General features: G+C 49.0%; 2 protein-coding genes across 5 annotated transcripts in view; one reads left to right on the forward strand and one right to left on the reverse strand.

Annotated features, from left to right (window-relative positions):
* The window catches only part of LOC122379989 (stromal membrane-associated protein 1-like), a 78276-nt gene that overhangs the window by 58486 nt on the left and 3207 nt on the right, over positions 1-16583 (reverse strand). For all 3 annotated transcript variants that reach the window (XM_043362722.1, XM_043362721.1, XM_043362720.1), the window contains exon 2: positions 11272-11410. In XM_043362722.1, the coding sequence (XP_043218657.1) occupies positions 11272-11401 (130 nt within the window). In that variant the 5' untranslated portion in view covers positions 11402-11410. The remainder of the gene's footprint in view (positions 1-11271; positions 11411-16583) is intronic.
* Positions 4010-7461, forward strand: LOC122379988. Of its 2 annotated transcripts, none has more exons than XM_043362719.1 (2): positions 4010-7296; positions 7416-7461. In XM_043362719.1, exon 1 carries the CDS (start codon positions 4108-4110, stop codon positions 6502-6504), a length of 2397 nt encoding a protein of 798 aa, XP_043218654.1. In that variant the 5' UTR covers positions 4010-4107; the 3' UTR covers positions 6505-7296; positions 7416-7461. The 2 variants fall into 2 exon arrangements, with proteins under 2 accessions (XP_043218654.1, XP_043218653.1); XM_043362718.1 differs by having other exon boundaries at positions 4010-7328; positions 7416-7440.

The raw sequence follows: 16583 nt of genomic DNA on the forward strand, positions 1-16583 counted from the left end.
GCTTTGAAATGATTGGTCTTTGTGTTGTTCGTGTGTCCATGTGTATTATTTTTTGTTGATACTATTGTTTTGTTTCAGGTTTTACGTACAATATAGCGGCACCTAGTAGAATGGCGGTTTATCTGTAGAAATTGATTAGAATGGCCGTTACAGTAAAACTTTTGGATCTAGTCCTGATTTTGAGAGACTTTGTAGTTGAAAGATTGTCTTTATTTTCTTCTTTTAACAGTTTCAGTTGCACTGAATGAATATCAACTGGTTGTAGATTCTAGGGCAGTCAGTGGTTACGCAGGGTTGTTAGTAGGATTCCCCCTGTCGTATCATGCATGATGGTTGACTAGTAGAGGTGTTTGTAGCTAGACACACCTGTATTTGTCACTTTGACCTTGAGTTTTGGCCTCAGCACCTGGACGTCTGACCTTGACGTGTTAACACTGGTTTTGGGTCACAATTTTTTTGTGTGCTTCATTTTTGTTTTGTTATTGCAGCATTTAAACTATTATTTGCACTTCTTACATTTATTTAAGTAGTCAAACTAAATCCTGTGCCATCTTTTCTTGACCATTCCTTGCCTGGTCCACAATGAGTGAGGAACAGAGGATGTTGTCTGCGAAGGGCAGGGAGCTGCGGACCACTGAGAAAGGTAGATGCTACCAGGCTGCTCAGAAGTCAAAGCTGTACAAGCAGTTATTGAAGAAGCTGAGATCACGTGGCAGCTTACTGTTGGAGTCTGTTGAGCAGGAAGAAAAGCCACAAGTGATCAGGAAGGACTTTGATGTCTGGAAGCATGATTATGTTGATTTTGTGCAAACATATGAAGTGATATGCTCCCTGATGGAAGGTGAAGAGAGAGAAAACCTGGATCATGACAAGAACCTCACTGAAGTGAATGAGCTGAAAGGCAAGGTGGAGGCTCACCTGTCTTCAGTCTCCGCAGATGATGCTACTCCTGCAAGATCTGATGCTGGTGGATCACGTTCAAGCAAGTCATGTGCCGGCAGTGAAGTAAAGGCACAGGTTGTGCTCATGAAGCTCAAGATGCAGCAGGACAGAGCAGAGCTGGAAGCAAGAGCTGCAATGAGTAGTAGAAGGCTGCATCTGAAGCAAAAACAAGAACAGCTGCTGCTGGAGCAAGAACAACTGGATATAGAAACAGAAATGAACATAAATGAAGCCAAGCTGAGGGTGGTTGACCAGTTTGATGTTGACAGAGAGGAGGGAGCAAGTCAAGACTCAAGTGATGAAGTTGGACCTGGTGCAAAGGAGGAGAATACTGAAGTGGTCACTGGAACTGGAGCAGTACCAAGAAATGATGTCTCCATTGATGCTGCAGTCCAAGTGAAGGATAATGTCCAAGGCACAGGAAGAAATGACAAGACAGCCAATGGTCGAGTGGAGGATGATGAACCCAGCACTCAAGCAGCACTACACAGACTGGCAGATCTGCTTACTGAGCGACACAATGGTAGTATGCTTCCCGTGCTGGAACCAGGCACCTTCAGTGGCAACATTGAGGAGTTTCCAATGTGGCTGAAGTCTTTTGAAACCTATATTGAACATCAGACATCCTCTCCCATCGAACGCCTTCACTTTCTAGGAAAGTACACAGCGGGTGAAGCCAAGACAGCCATCCTGGGCCTGCTCCACCTGAGGACAGATGAGGCTTACTCGCAGGCAAAGGCGAGACTGAATGACAGGTTCGGAAACGACTTCATCATATCCAACACGTATCGCATGAAGTTGAGGAGCTGGCCCGCAATCAAAAATGAAGATGGTCGTGCTCTCAGAGACTATGCTGATTTCCTCGAGCACTGCCAAGCGGCAGCTGCGGGTCCTCTTCGCCACCTAGGAATCCTGGATGACTACCTGGAAATTCAGATGATGGTGAAGAAGCTGCCCAAGTACCTGGTGGACAGATGGAAGAGGGAGGTGGACAAGTGGCTCTACGATGAAAAGGGCGTTGCTAAAAGGAGACATCCACCGTTCTCAGAGTTTGTCCGTTTTGTCGGCATCGAAGCCAGGATTGCTTGCGGACCAGTGGATGTACCCAAGTGTGAAGAAACGCGGCAAGCCCCACAGAAGACACAGAGTAAGGCCAGGACTTTCATGTCCACAACGGGTGTGAAGAGGGCCAATGGAGGAACTCAAGTGGACACAAGGAAGCCTTCAACATGCGAACTGTGTCAACACCAGCACAAGATAAGCGACTGCGACACCTTCAAAAAGATGACTGGAACTGAACGGAACAGCAAGGTCAACGAGCTGGGACTGTGTCGAGGCTGCTTAAGAAGAGGACACAGGTGGAGGGAATGCCGCTCAAGATGCAAGTGTGATGAATGTGGCAGGTGGCACCCTACGATTCTGCATGATGAGTCACTTCTCAAGAAAGCTGAGGTTCAGCCTGAAGGCCAACAGAGGACGTCCCACGCGGCACCGCAGGCGACTTCATTCTGCTCGGGCTCTGTGTCAGATGCTGAAGGAGGAGGCTGCTGTCACTCACTGGTGGTGCCAGTGCTACTGAGTCATGTTGACAACCCGGAACACAGCGTGCTGGTGTATGCTGTACTGGACGCTCAGTCTGATGCCTGTTTTGCTTCAGAGCCTGTTTGTGAAGCCCTGAAAGTCGACGGAAGAGCCACGAAACTGGAGCTGAGCACTATGACGGGGAAGTCGGTCATCAGCAGCCGAGCGGTACAGGGTCTGGTGATCCAGCCCCTGACAGCAGATGAAGCCATCAGACTGCCATCAACCTACACTCGTCCTGAAATCCCATGCTCCAAGAAGGTCGTTCCTAAAAGGGAGACAGCCATGAAGTGGAAGCATCTGGAGAGAGTAGCCAGTAAAATGCCGGAGTTCTTCCCTGACGCACCAGTGGCTCTGCTTTTGGGGACCAACTGTTCACGCGCCATCAAGCCACTGGACGTGGTTTCTGGTAAGGACGACGAGCCCTGGGCGATCCGAACCCACCTGGGGTGGGGCATCGTTGGCTGTCTCGGTGGGAGCAACGACCCGGACGCGACGTGTCATCTGGTGGACACTAGCGATGGTCACCCCAAACGTTGTCATTTCGCCTTCAGATCACAGGTGCGCGAGGTGAGCCCACTGGAGGTGCTGAAGGTGCTCGAATCCGACTTCCAGGAGACTGGCCGAGAGGATAAGACAGCTTTATCGATCCAGGATCAACAGTTTGTGAAGAAGATGAGTGAGGGACTCGAGCACCGCGAGGATGGCCATTTTCAGATGCCGCTGCCACTGAAGAATGACAAAGTGTCCATGCCAAACAACAAGACAGTCGCCATGCAAAGACTCAAAGGACTGAAGGCGAAGCTGGTGAGAAACGAGGCCTACAGACACGACTACACCGGCTTCATGGCGGCGACGTTAGAGAAGGGCTACGCAGAGAAAGTCCCCAGTGAAGAACTGGAGCTGGATGATGGCAGGGTTTGGTACATTCCGCATCACGGGGTGTACCACCCACAAAAGAACAAGATTCGAATCGTATTTGACTGCAGTGCAGAGTTTCGGGGCCACGTGCTAAACAGCCACCTCTTACAGGGACCGGACCTCACAAACAGTCTCACCGGAATCCTGTGCCGATTCCGTAAGGAGCCTGTGGCGGTTTCCTGCGACTTGGAGGCGATGTTCAACCAAGTGGGAGTCGACGTCAGGGATCGCAACTTGCTCAGGTTCCTGTGGTGGGAGGATGGAGACTTGAAAAGAGACCCAACTGAATACCGGATGAAGACTCACCTATTCGGTGCCACCTCGTCACCCGCGTGTGCAATGTTTGCACTCAGAGCTGCTGCTGATTGTCAGCGAGGTGACACTGAAAGAGAGGCCGCCGACTTTATGAAAGGTGATTTCTATATTGACGACGGTCTCATCTCTGTACCAGACGCCGAGACAGCGGTCAAACTGATTGACACGACCAGAAAGCTCTGCGCACGTGGAGGCTTCACTGTTCACAAGATCCTCTCGAACAGCATTGATGTCGTGAGGTCGGTGCCGATGGAGAGTCGCTGCGCTGGACTTCGGAGTCTAGATGTCGGTTCCGGTGATCTTCCCGTTGAGCGGACTCTGGGAATCGACTGGGACACGGACACCGACATGTTATCCATCCACGTCACGCCGAGAGTCAGAGAAGTGACCAGAAGAGGAATACTATCAGTAGTAAGTTCGTTTTTTGATCCACTGGGCCTGGTGTCTCCTTTCATCTTGAGAGGGAAATTGCTACTGAGGGAGCTGTGTCGTGAGGGCTGCGGATGGGACGATCCCGTGCCCAGCGATGTGGCTGACGCATGGAAGCAGTGGATGGAGAGTATGTTGGCTCTGAAGATCGTGAGTGTTCCACGATGCTATGTGGAAGGTGGGCTGCAGGACAAGATGACTGTAGAGCTGCATCATTTCTCCGACGCCAGCGCTGTGGGCTACGGGCAGTGCAGTTACGTGAGGACGGTTGACCAAAATGGACTGGTCAACTGTTCACTGATCATCAGCAAGGCTCGTGTGGCACCAACCAAGCCGGTTACGGTGCCAAGGCTCGAGTTGACCGCTGCCGTACTCTCTGTGAGGATGAGCAAGTTCCTCCAGGACGAACTGAAGCTGCAGCACCTACAAGAGTTCTACTGGACAGACAGTAAGGTGGTGTTAGGCTATATTTCGAACGAAGCGAGACGTTTTCACGTTTATGTCGCGAATCGAGTTCAGGAAATTCGCAACCATACTGAGCCAAGTCAGTGGAGGCACGTGACAAGTGAGGAGAATCCAGCCGATCTTGCCTCCCGAGGCATCAGAGCCGAGGAATTGGTGGACAGTGCCTTGTGGTGGCACGGACCTGCCTTCCTGTCCCGTGCGGTCCTGCCGGAGGGCGAGGGACCACGGGAGGTTGGAGACGAAGATCCTGAGGTGAAGTCACGCTCTGCTTTCAGCTTCGCCACAGCAGTGCGGGAGGAGTTCGCTGGAATTCCGAAGAGGCTCGAGTACTTCTCTAGCTGGTTGCGAGCCAAGCGAGCAGTAGCGACGTGCGTCCTGTACGTGAGGAAACTTCACCACCTCGTGATGATGAAGAGGAGTGCCGTGCAGTCACGAGATGTTCCCAAAACGCAAGTCGGAGTAGAAGAACTGGAAGAAGCAGAGAGGATCATTCTGACAGCATTGCAGCGACAGGAGCTGCCAGGTGAAGTCGACCGCGCTGGACGATCGGGACAGGCAAGGACGGTGGGAGCCGGCCGGCGGACCGCCACGGTTCCCAAAGAGATGTCTCGTCTCGATCCAGTTGTGCGAGACGGGTTGATCTGTGTTGGTGGGAGGCTTCGCAGGAGCGGTTTTCCAGAGAGTGAGGTGCACCCTGTTATCATCCCCAACCGAAGCCATGTGACGTATCTGATCGTCAAGGAGTGCCATGAGAAAGTCGGACATGCTGGGCGAGGTCTCACTCTCGCTCGACTGAGGTCATCTGGCTACTGGGTCGTCGGAGGGAGACGATCGGTGGCACGCCTGATTCTGAAGTGTGTCAACTGCAAGAAGCTCCGTGGCCACGTTCTGAATCAGAAGATGGCCGACCTGCCGCATGACAGACTGGAACCTGCGGCGCCTTTCACCTATTCAGGCGTGGACTTGTTTGGTCCATTCCTGGTACAGGAGCGACGGAGTGAAGTGAAAAGGTGGGGCGTTCTCTTCACGTGCATGTCGTCTCGGGCAGTGCATATCGAGACGGCAAACTCACTGTCGACGGACTCTTTTCTTAACGCCTACAGACGGTTTGTGAGCCGAAGAGGCCCGGTGAGGGTGCTGCGAAGTGACAGAGGCACAAACTTCGTGGGCGGGAAGAGAGCCTTAGAGCAGGCTTTGGACGAGATGGACGACGACAGGATACGCAGAGAGCTGGTGAAGGAGAACTGCGACTGGGTCATCTTTCGGATGAATGTCCCAACAGCCAGCCACGCAGGAGGCGTCTGGGAGCGAATGATTCGCTCCGCTCGGGCTGTCTTGGGCGGTCTCGTTCAGGAATGTCACGGGGCTCGGCTGGATGACGAGCTCCTGCGAACGCTGCTCTGCGAAGTGGAAGCTATCGTTAATAGCAGGCCCCTCACATCCTTCAACATGACTCCCGATGAACCCCACCCAATCTCACCCATGACTCTACTAACACAGAAATGTAATGTAGTGCTTTCGCCGCCTGGTGCCTTTCAGAGGACTGACGTCTACTGCCGTCGTCGCTGGCGACGCGTCCAGTACCTGGCAAACCGGTTCTGGCAACGATGGCGCTCCGAGTTCCTCCCGAGTCTCCAGGAAAGGAGGAAATGGGCGACAGCGCACGAGAACATCGAACTGGACAGCGTCGTGCTCGTTGTCGACGACAACTCTCCCCGCTGCAAGTGGATGCTGGGGCGCGTCACGCGGCTTCATCCGTCCGACGACGGATTCGTCCGGCGGGTCGCCGTACGCACGAAAGACGGAACATATGATCGACCGATACAGAAGCTGGTGCGGCTCCTCCCGTAGGCGCCGACTTCGGTGGCGCTCGGCGGAGCTGGGCCGCGCGCTGCTGGTGGCTCCGGCGGCGCTCTGCGGGGCCGGGCCGCGCGCTGGTGGTGGCTTCGGCGGTGCTTGAGCAGAGTTGGCGGCTGCAGCCATCGACGGCGCTCAGTGGGGCTGAACTGTGCGTGGCTGTCAGGCTGAACTGTGTAGCTGCTGCGTAGCCTAGACTACTGCTACGACCCTGAGCGTTGCGCGTGGGACTGTCTGTGGCTCTGACAGTGACGACGGTGGCTCATTCGATGACAGTGGCTCAGACGTTGAAGGTTGAACTGAGACATACGGTCATGCAGTGCCTCAGAGCGTGCGACATAAACAGTTAACAGCCACCGACAGTGTGGTGGTTGTTAGTGCGTTGTGAACTGAGGAGAGTGGCACGTCAGCCGACGAGTGAGCTGACTAGTATGTGTTGGCGCTACGTATCGTGAGCGGCTGCCGAGTGACGCTTAGTGATGGACGACGGGCAACTCCCGTGACGTAAGATGATTTCAGTTTGCCACCATCTTTACCGTCGTCGGTCGTGTGGCGCAGGATGGTTGCGCTCCGCCGTCGTGTTGCGCAAATGTGGACTGTCTTGTTATAGAATCGTGACCGATTGGTGGGAGTGTAACCGCCGCCCAGAGGTCATTGGGCAGCGATGTTTTCTTTTCCCCAATTTGCCGCCTCCAATTAATAGAACCTTGAATAGGGCGTGGCACGCGGTGAAGCGTGGCCATTGACACGTACGATTGTGATACTGGGACGTCAGATCCCACAAAAGTAAGATTATTGTCCATTGATAATTGATTAATGTATGCAATGCTTTGAAATGATTGGTCTTTGTGTTGTTCGTGTGTCCATGTGTATTATTTTTTATTGATACTATTGTTTTGTTTCAGGTTTTACGTACAATATAGCGGCACCTAGTAGAATGGCGGTTTATCTGTAGAAATTGATTAGAATGGCCGTTACAAGGGGGTTAATTCAACCCTCTTTCCTATAAGCGCGAGGGTGAAAAAGGCTGTTTGGTTCTGACATTGTTTTGGACGCCAATGACCATAGCTGTCGGAGATGAAAGTTACAGGACGCATACATGGTGTCCTCCAGAGGTCTCACAACTTGTATATCTGGGAATTTTTCAAGGTTTCATGAGGTCAGGTCGGTCACGTGACACCACTGTTATAAATCAATGGGGAAATATAAAAACTGTTATTTTGGCGCCGTGAATGATCTAAAACTATCCCACGTACATGGTATCGTGATTTTATGCACTCCTTGCAAAGTCCAATGCTTTACTTTTGCATTGTTAACCTTGCGTGACGTCATTTATGACGTCACTAGGGTCGTACGAGTTTTTCGTCAATAACTCCCGATCAAATGGAGCTAGAGAGTCGGGAAAGCCACCAATGGACTCGGGAAGACCTTCCGAATCGAATGATATGCCATATGATACCCTTTGCCCAGCTTCGTGACCTGAGGGGCTCTGACCTGACCTGACCCGAGGTCAACTACTTAAGTTGACCTCACCCTAGCAAAAAGTATACCATTCGATGCAACTGAGCTAGGCGAACACAATGATGCCAAAATCGCGGCTCTACGGTCATTTTTTGCGAAGTTATTTACTAAAAACCGAACCCGTAACTTAAGTCACGTGACCTGACCTCAGACGCTACCGGTTAACCTGAGACCTTAAAATCGGGTACCAATCGCTGCGACTTGTAACGGCACACACGCTCGTTTTTTCCGCGAGGCTCTAGCTCTATTAGAAGCGAAACGGCGTGCTGGGGTCGTATCAACCCCTCCGAAACCCATTTTGTTTGCGGGAAAATGAGGAACTTATAGAAAGAACACCTTTCTATTTTTTTCCCATGTCGATTTGCAATGACATGAAGATTATTTTGAAAAAATAAAAATGTGAAAAATTTTGGTCCCAAAAGTCATTAGAGGCAAATGAAAAAAGATTAAGGTTTTTGCTCAACAATGAAATTATTTCTTTGGAATTTTTAAATAATAATATTAATTTTTGATTCATTGCAAGCTTAGTGTTGTTTACTTTTTGTTGGTTGCTTAACCCGTTCTTGAGTTATAGGCCATCAAACTCACCGTTACATACCGAAGTTAAAAAAATGTAATGCAATATAACTCAAAAAGTTTTGATCTGAGAAGTCTGATATTTTGCCAGGCGTCTTTGGGGCTTATGATTACCCCTAGGACCGATTTTCATTAAAATCTGAGAGATGAGGGTGACGGGCCTGGTACGATCTATCGTGGAATGCCCCAGATATCTCACCCAACCACAAATCCAGCTGCCTGTCCTCCTCTGTCCATCTTTGATTGTCTTTGAAAAGCTTCAATTAACAATTCTGCTGTTAATTCGTGAATTTTGGTCATCCCGAGGGTTTGTACGACTTAATTTTCGAATTTTTGCGTATTAATGTGCGAATCGTGATATCCTAGATCGGGTACCCGGCCAGAGTAAGCTATTTTGCCAGTTTTCGGGTCGACTGGCGTCGTTTTGTCGCCGACATGGTGACCACCCGCCCGGCGACAGAATTCGCCGAGGGGTTGCTGCCGCGGACGGCTTTGCTTTTTAAGGCCTCTCGAGTGTTATTATGTTTAAAAAAAAACGTATAATTGTGCAATGCTGGTGCTGAGACCGCTACGAATCCCTTCTCCGCCAGTCCAGCGAAAATAATCACAAACGCTTTCCCTGGCAGCTCCAAATTGAGCTCCTTGCCCATTTCGGTCTTGTGCAGCGTATGGTGTCTGCACCATTTTAAGTCGAGAGGTGTTTACGATCTTCCAGGTCATTGTTCAAAGTTAGGTCACTTTTGGTAGATGCGACAACAAACACGACCAATTATGTTCCATGACAGCCCGTACTCATAAAAATGCTCCACTGACGGTCAAAATTGTAAGAAAATACATGTTCGCGTAATTACTTTCCACCCTGGTTTAGACACTATTTCACCCGGGATGTTCTCAAAATATTAGTTCAGGCATATGTTTCCCTCACATCGCATACTGTTTGTGTGCATGGGGAGGGCAGGCAAGAGTCAGATGCAAAAAAAATCAAAAACTTATCAACTTTTCTGCTAGAGTCGTGTCTGGTGTGAAGAAACACCAGCACATCACGCCGACTCTATGCCGAGGATAGGCGCCCTTGTGGCGCGCCGAGACGCCGTCAAAGTGTGGAAGGCCCTTCGCACGGATGGGGCGCCCTCCGGCATTCGGGAACTCCTGGTGCCTCGGAGTGAGGTGTCCGCCCGAACGACGCGAGGCTCCAAAGGCGGTGGCCTGCACCTGCGGCGCTGCAGACTCGAGTCCAGCCGGAGAGCCTTCTCTTATCGCGGAGCCGCCACCTGGAACGCGCTTCCGAGCTCGGTGCGGGACTCGCCGACGTTAACGTTTTTAACCCTCGCACGACCAGGCCATTTCTCATAACACGAACGACCAGGGGGGGGGTTGTTACGACCCCCCCCTGGCGTTTCGAAACGGAAGGTCGTAGAGCTTAGCGGAAAAAACCAACGGATTGCTCTCAACGAGATCTCGCGATTGGTGGTATATTTTTTGGTCCTAGGTCAATATTTGACCTACTTTTGACCGGTCAAAGGTCAAATTTTCGGAAAAATAGACTTTTTTCAACTTTCGGCGGCGATTGCGGCAAAACGGTGGGAGATATCGACTTGAAACCTTCACTATCGTGTTCCTTGATCAATTTTCTATCGTTTGGTATGTATTTCGTTTCCCTAGCTCTAAAAATGGCGCGTTGGGAGCGCCGGAAGTCGGCAAGGTCACAGTCGGCGGCAGAAATTCGAAAAATCAAAATTTAAATTTTTGAAATCTGATTGTATTTTTGGATTTGGGAGGTCCATTTGCTCCCTATAGAAGCTAATATTGCTGCATATTCCCATTGAGGTGACAAGAATTAGCAAAATAGTGGTTCGGGCGCTTTTCAAAAATAGTACCGGACGCTGTTCCTCTTGTGACGTCATAGCTCCGTGACCTGACCTGACCCGGTCAAATTTCTTATACCATATGATAGCCAATACTTGCCCCAACATGCATGGGAAGTTTCATCACGATCCATCAACCGATGTCCGTACCACCGGCAGGAAACCTCGGGCGTTGGCACTCAGTTTGTGAAAATCCGGCCGGAGGCTGTACCTCTTATGACGTCATAACTCCGTGACCTGACATGACCCGATCAATTTTTTTTCGGCAAAAGATGCGCAAAGGTTGCCCCAGAGGGTATTGAAAATTTCAGCCCGCTACGACAAGCCGTTTAGCGTGCACTTCGAAAAAACCTCAGGGGGGGGGTTGATACAACCCCCCCCCTAGGCGTTCTAGGGTTAAAGCAGCTCTGCGAGCCTTGTGAATCACTCTTTGTATCATGTTTTTATTCTTTTTTAATTACTTAGCGCATTTTATCGATGATTGTACTGTGGCCGCAAATGGATGTTGTGTGAGTTTTATGTTGTACTGTACCTGACGTGGAACGGTAACAGCCACGGTGTGGAGGGTTCTAATACACAATACAATACAATACAATACAATACAATACAAACCGGGTGCCGTGCACAAGTCAGTTGGAAGTACCCACTCGCACTAGCGCACGTGCAGGGCTCACACTCGTGCTCGCACGTTTATCGCCCCAAAGGTGTTTTACTGGTTTTTAGATATTCTCGAAAACCAAACAGGGGTGTTCAATCACCGGATCCACAGGTTTGGCTATGGAGGGCCTTGACATCTTACCTTTGGCATCACAGTCCACACAGTACTTGTTATCTTCATCTTTAAGCATATTAGTGAGTATTGCAAGACATTTTTCTTGAACCATCTTTTGCTTCTCTGAGGCAACTTTGTTGCTCCCATTCATTGCCATTGTCAGCTTCTGAAAATAAAATGAGGGCGGTGATTGATATACGATACAGTTAATTCAGGGGCCAACTCACTCCGATCTTCTCGGCACCGTCACTTGGGATGAGCGATCACTTAATATTCTATAGCTTTCTTTTAACTGAGCATACATCTACATAAATTTCCACTTTTAAAGGGACTATCCCACCTTCTAAAAAGTACCGTTTAGGATTCGGAAATGCTACTCATGATATAGTGACGAATTCTGCAAGTTTTTACGCGTTTTCATCTTTTACTTTTTGAGATATTGCGGCTTTTATATTTCATTGTGACGTCTTTTAGATCGGATCTGTGACGTAATGAAGGATTTACTTCACGTCAATGTGGAGGGAAATTTGGCAGCAAATATATTTGCTCTCAAATATGACGCGGCTCATACAATAGCAAAAGTATCTCTGATTGGCTTATTCATAAATCAAGTGATACTTCACTTCATTGCGTGACAGGCGTTCACAAGGCAAATGACGTCATCAGATTGCCGTTAATGGTTAAAGGTAGTGTGCCACCTTTGAAAGATTTCCCATTTTAGGTATTTTTCCTAGGATAAGAAGCTTCTGTTTTTACCTAATATCGCAAAAAAAAAAATCAAAAATGGGCCTGGAATAGTGCCTTTTTCGCCTAAAAGTTTTTCGGTTTTTAGATATGTATAACAACTGTAGTGGGCTCACCTGCAAACAGGTGTCGGGCAACAATCGCGAATGCGGCGCACTTGTGACAATAAGCAAAGGTCATTATAGTGTTACGACCATACGACGTACGGGAATGAGTTATCAGCTGTCTAATCGTAGACAACACAATGTCGAGCCTTAAACTGTAAGCCCGTATTGGTATTGTTTCTTTTATTTGGCTGTCGAACATTATTTATGGTTTGAAATATGATTTTATGTAAAATAATTGATATGAAAAAGCCGTCTTATAAGTTATGACCCCATTTCACCACACGCAAGTGGCAGAAATGACAATGATCAGCTGACGCATTTTTCTTGGCCGAAGTCAGAGCGCGCGGCCCGACGCACCACGCGTATTTGGAAATTCCGACCTCGACGAGCATCAGAAGCCACCTAACAGGCGTGTTCGAAACCGCAGGAGATGATGATGAACGGGTTTATCGAAACTTGATTGGATGAGCATATCGGTAATAGCGATTTCAGTGTGTGCATTTATTGTTCATAGTGGTGTGAAATGTGGTTGGGGTACGACCGACAACCCGTCGGGGCGAATTTCGCACTGGGGTACTCAAAATTTGAAGAATTTAAGACGTTTCCATGAGTTTTGAAGGTATGGATAAGTTCTAAAAATCCGGTTCTCCTTATCTGGGCCATTAACTCCATACGGTCCAAGAAAGCTGGCACACTACCTTTAAGAGATTGGGACTTGTACAGGGAACATTTTCAAATGAAAGGAACAAATTTCTTCAACACCACGAGGCTGCGGGGGTTGCGACCAAGATAAATAGTGGTTTCTGAGCCTCGCCGCAAACTTGGCTATCTCAACTCAATCCTAATGTAAAGGTGGGATGGGATAGTCCCTTTAAGTGGTCACCTAGCCAGGGATGCGGAGCCGTGGAGATTTCAGACGGCTCCGGCTCCGGCTCCGGCTCCGGAAAAAAAATCGGCTCCGGCTCCGGCTCCGGGTGAAATGTCATGGCGGCTCCGGCTCCGGTTCCGGCTCCGAATAAAATGATCCGGCTCCGGCGGCTCCGGCTCCGGCTTCTACTCAGTACATCCCCTATGCGATCAATTAAATACGGGTGGAAGAAAAAGGCGATGGGAATGGTACACGTTGCTTCTGTACTTGTATAACAAGGCTATTTTGAATACCACATTGTTTTACGCCTTGTGCTGTCAAACCGAACTAGGTAAATAATTGTTTCCTCTTAAGAAAAGGAGCCGGAGTCGCCCCCTTTTTTGACGGCTCCGGCTCCGGCTCCGGCTCCGGGCTATATTGTTTCACGGCTCCGGCTCCGGCTCCGGGCAAAATATGCCGGCTCCGGCGGCTCCGGCTCCGGCTCCGCATCCCTGCACCTAACATTTATTTTCTTTCCTTTTTAACTGAGCAAAAATCAAATTAAATCGCGAGTTGCTAAGGACTTAAAGTAGGTAACTTGTCTCATCCGTGGAATACTTCGGGAGATACTGTCCCAGGCAGCTTAAATCCCGACTGGACATCCACTGGGAAGCTATCCGCTTCTCCTCTGCCTTCGACGACCAGTAGGTAACCTTCCGCGAGCTAGTACTTAGAGTTAAAGGGACCCTCCCACCTTAACATTAGTTTTGAGTTGAGATAGCCAAGTTTGCGGCCAGGCTCAGAAACCACCATTTATCCTGGTCGCAACCCCCGCAGCTTTATGGTGTTCAAGAAATTTCTTCCCTTTACTTGCAGGGTGGGACCAGCGTGGTCCCTATCTCTTAACCATTACGGGAATCTGATGACGTCATCAGGCTTTCGAACGTCCGTTAAATGTTTGACTAAAACGTTTTGTAGCACGCGGTGGTATATGCTGCTTTGCGCGCAACAAATGCCACACTTTCAAATAAAGTCGCTAGGAACAGCGGAGATCCCAAAAAGTAAACAAAAGTAAAAGTCTAATATCTTGAAAACCGGTGAATATTTTTCGATGAAATTTGGTAGATATTCGTTTTTGCTCTTTCTGAACCGAGCGACATCACTTTCATGCCAATGCATTAACTTTTTTGAAGGTGGGAGGGTCCCTTTAAGATCCGGATCAACAGGTCTACACAGGCCTCTAAATTCTGTTACTCCTAAGATAAGGTAAGGTAAGGTAAAAATATTGCATTTATTATTGCCTGTCAGGGGCGGCGGATTCGGGGGGGCAGGGGGGCAGCTGCCCCCCCTGGCAAATTCGTGGGGGGGGGGGGCAAAAGTATCTTTTTGCCCCCCCCCCATAATTTGTGACAAAGTTTAGACAAGAAACCACATAGCTGATTATTCTGTTCGATCATCTGAAGATGTAACCAGATGCCCATATACTTTATCATACGTTGCCTTTCTTAAATGGCAAACGTTCGCGTTCAACTGAAGTTTTCCTCTCTTCAACCTAGTTTTGGAGGCATTATAAGCGTCAACGTGACGCAGCGGCAGCCCAGGCCTTCAGTGACCGCTTACAGGGGCGACGGATACGGGGTGGCAGAGGAGGCACCGTCCCCTAAGAAACTTTTGGAGGAGGGGCAAACGTATATTCTTGCCCCTCCATAATTTGTGCCCTAAACATGAGGAAAATTTTCATAACCTATTGCATATTTTCTATTGCATGTGGTAATTTTCATAACCATATTGCAGCTTTGCGCTCCTACAGTTTGTCCAACGGTGCCTTTTGAATATGTGTAAATGCTAACCATTTCCGTTTTATATCATTTTTTTTTTGTCTTTTCAGATTCGATTTATATATATTTTAAGTGTGCGAGAGACGCAACTCATACCTTCAGTGGTCGTTTGCCGCTATTTTGTACCTATATAAATGCCAAATCGCAAGCGAGCGCAGACGGAAGGGCCAGCCATTCGCTTGCGGGTAGTTAGGACTGATGAGCGCTCATAATAAGCCACTCCCCTAATTTTTTTTCGAGCGCAACAGTTTCCAGCGCATAAAATGGTAAACGCCGAGGTCGTACACATTGACCACATTGACCAATGCACGGTATGGTATGACACCCAAAGGCCAGTCATCAGAGATCTGCTTTGGGCATTCGGAGGCTTGTGTGGGGCCAGTGTAAAAACTGGATGTTCACAGTTCAATATCCGCTTTATTTCAGTTTTCACCATTAAAAAAGTAAAAATTAATGTTGGAAACTTTTGAGGGTTAGGGCACTAATCACCCTCTGTCGTAAGGCTGGCTATAGAATAAAGAGCATCAAACACGAACAGTAGCGGCGGAACACCTTCAATTAAGGGGGGGGGGCACTGCCGACTTTTGGTCCCATTCTTTCCATGCAACGCCCATAGGGCTAACGTTAAAATGCCAAAATCAAAAGGAGGGTGCACGGTGCCCCGGTGCCCTCCCCGTTCCGCCGCCCATGAACACGAAAGCAAAATCAAAGGCATTTTGGAAAAAAATGAGTATACCCCGCAGCGTCCGATAACTACCACCTTCCAGTGGGTCAAGCCAACGGGGCCCAAGTCTATAATGGCACTTAACGATAGCACTAACCTTGTCTCACTTTTCGTTGAAGTCTGTTCCGAATGGTTTCGGCCACAGACTTGCTGCACTGAGGTCGTTTGATATGTGCAACTGTAATCAAAGCCACCTGAGGCGCCCTGACACCAGGCTGAAGCTGGGTTGGAAATGCTTCGTCTTTGCAGATATCACTGGCCGCTGATTCTCGAGTGCCTGAACCGGTAGATGTCATGGCAAAATTTGGTGTGATAATTTGGACCTTTCCGCAGTCAGCGCACCCTAAAGCCCTAATAAAGAAACGCCCCACCCAGAGCTTCTGGATTCTCGTTCCAGTCCACCGTTCCTTCACCCCAGCCCGCCGCCGCGCTCCCTCACCTCAGCCCTCCGTTCCCAGCTCATTGACGAGCGTTTGGGCCTTAGTTAAGCCTTGCTGTAGGCTTACTGTATAACTATAAACCCATCGAGACAGCCCGTCTCGGTGAGCTTAGTTGGCGAACTACTGCCTTGGGGAGGGTTTCTGGCGGATCGCTGTCCCAATAGGTTTAGATGCGACCGACTGTCTCCGAATGTTTGAGCGGTCTCCTCCCGCTGTTAGCTAGTTTCAGTTGATATCGGTCTCAGAAATACTTTTTAAAGGAACTTAAACGAAAATCCGACGTAAAATGAACAGAGGAAATGGTAACGAGTTACCTCATTGAAGAGTAGCGCTCGCCTACTTCAAAAGGTTTGGCACCGTTCTTCAACATCTGATATGCGATCGGGTTATGGCACAATTTTTCCCATTGGAGCTTTTTTCTAATACAGCAATACGAAATGCGTTACATCGTCCACTGGCGGATCCAGGGAGCGGGCATTTAAAGCAAATATTTACTACCCCTCCCCCTGGCCCCTGCATCGCCCGAAATAGACAAAACGTACCTTATGTTTCCTAATAATAACATTTTTATCAGGATTTTTTTTTATACTGTTCAGCAGTAAGGAATCGGAATCCGAGGAGTTTTTGGATTTGGGACAC

The sequence above is a fragment of the Amphibalanus amphitrite genome, unplaced genomic scaffold (genome assembly GCF_019059575.1).
Source record: "Amphibalanus amphitrite isolate SeventyFive unplaced genomic scaffold, NRLGWU_Aamphi_draft 000088F_arrow, whole genome shotgun sequence".
Classification (NCBI taxonomy): domain Eukaryota; kingdom Metazoa; phylum Arthropoda; class Thecostraca; order Balanomorpha; family Balanidae; genus Amphibalanus; species Amphibalanus amphitrite.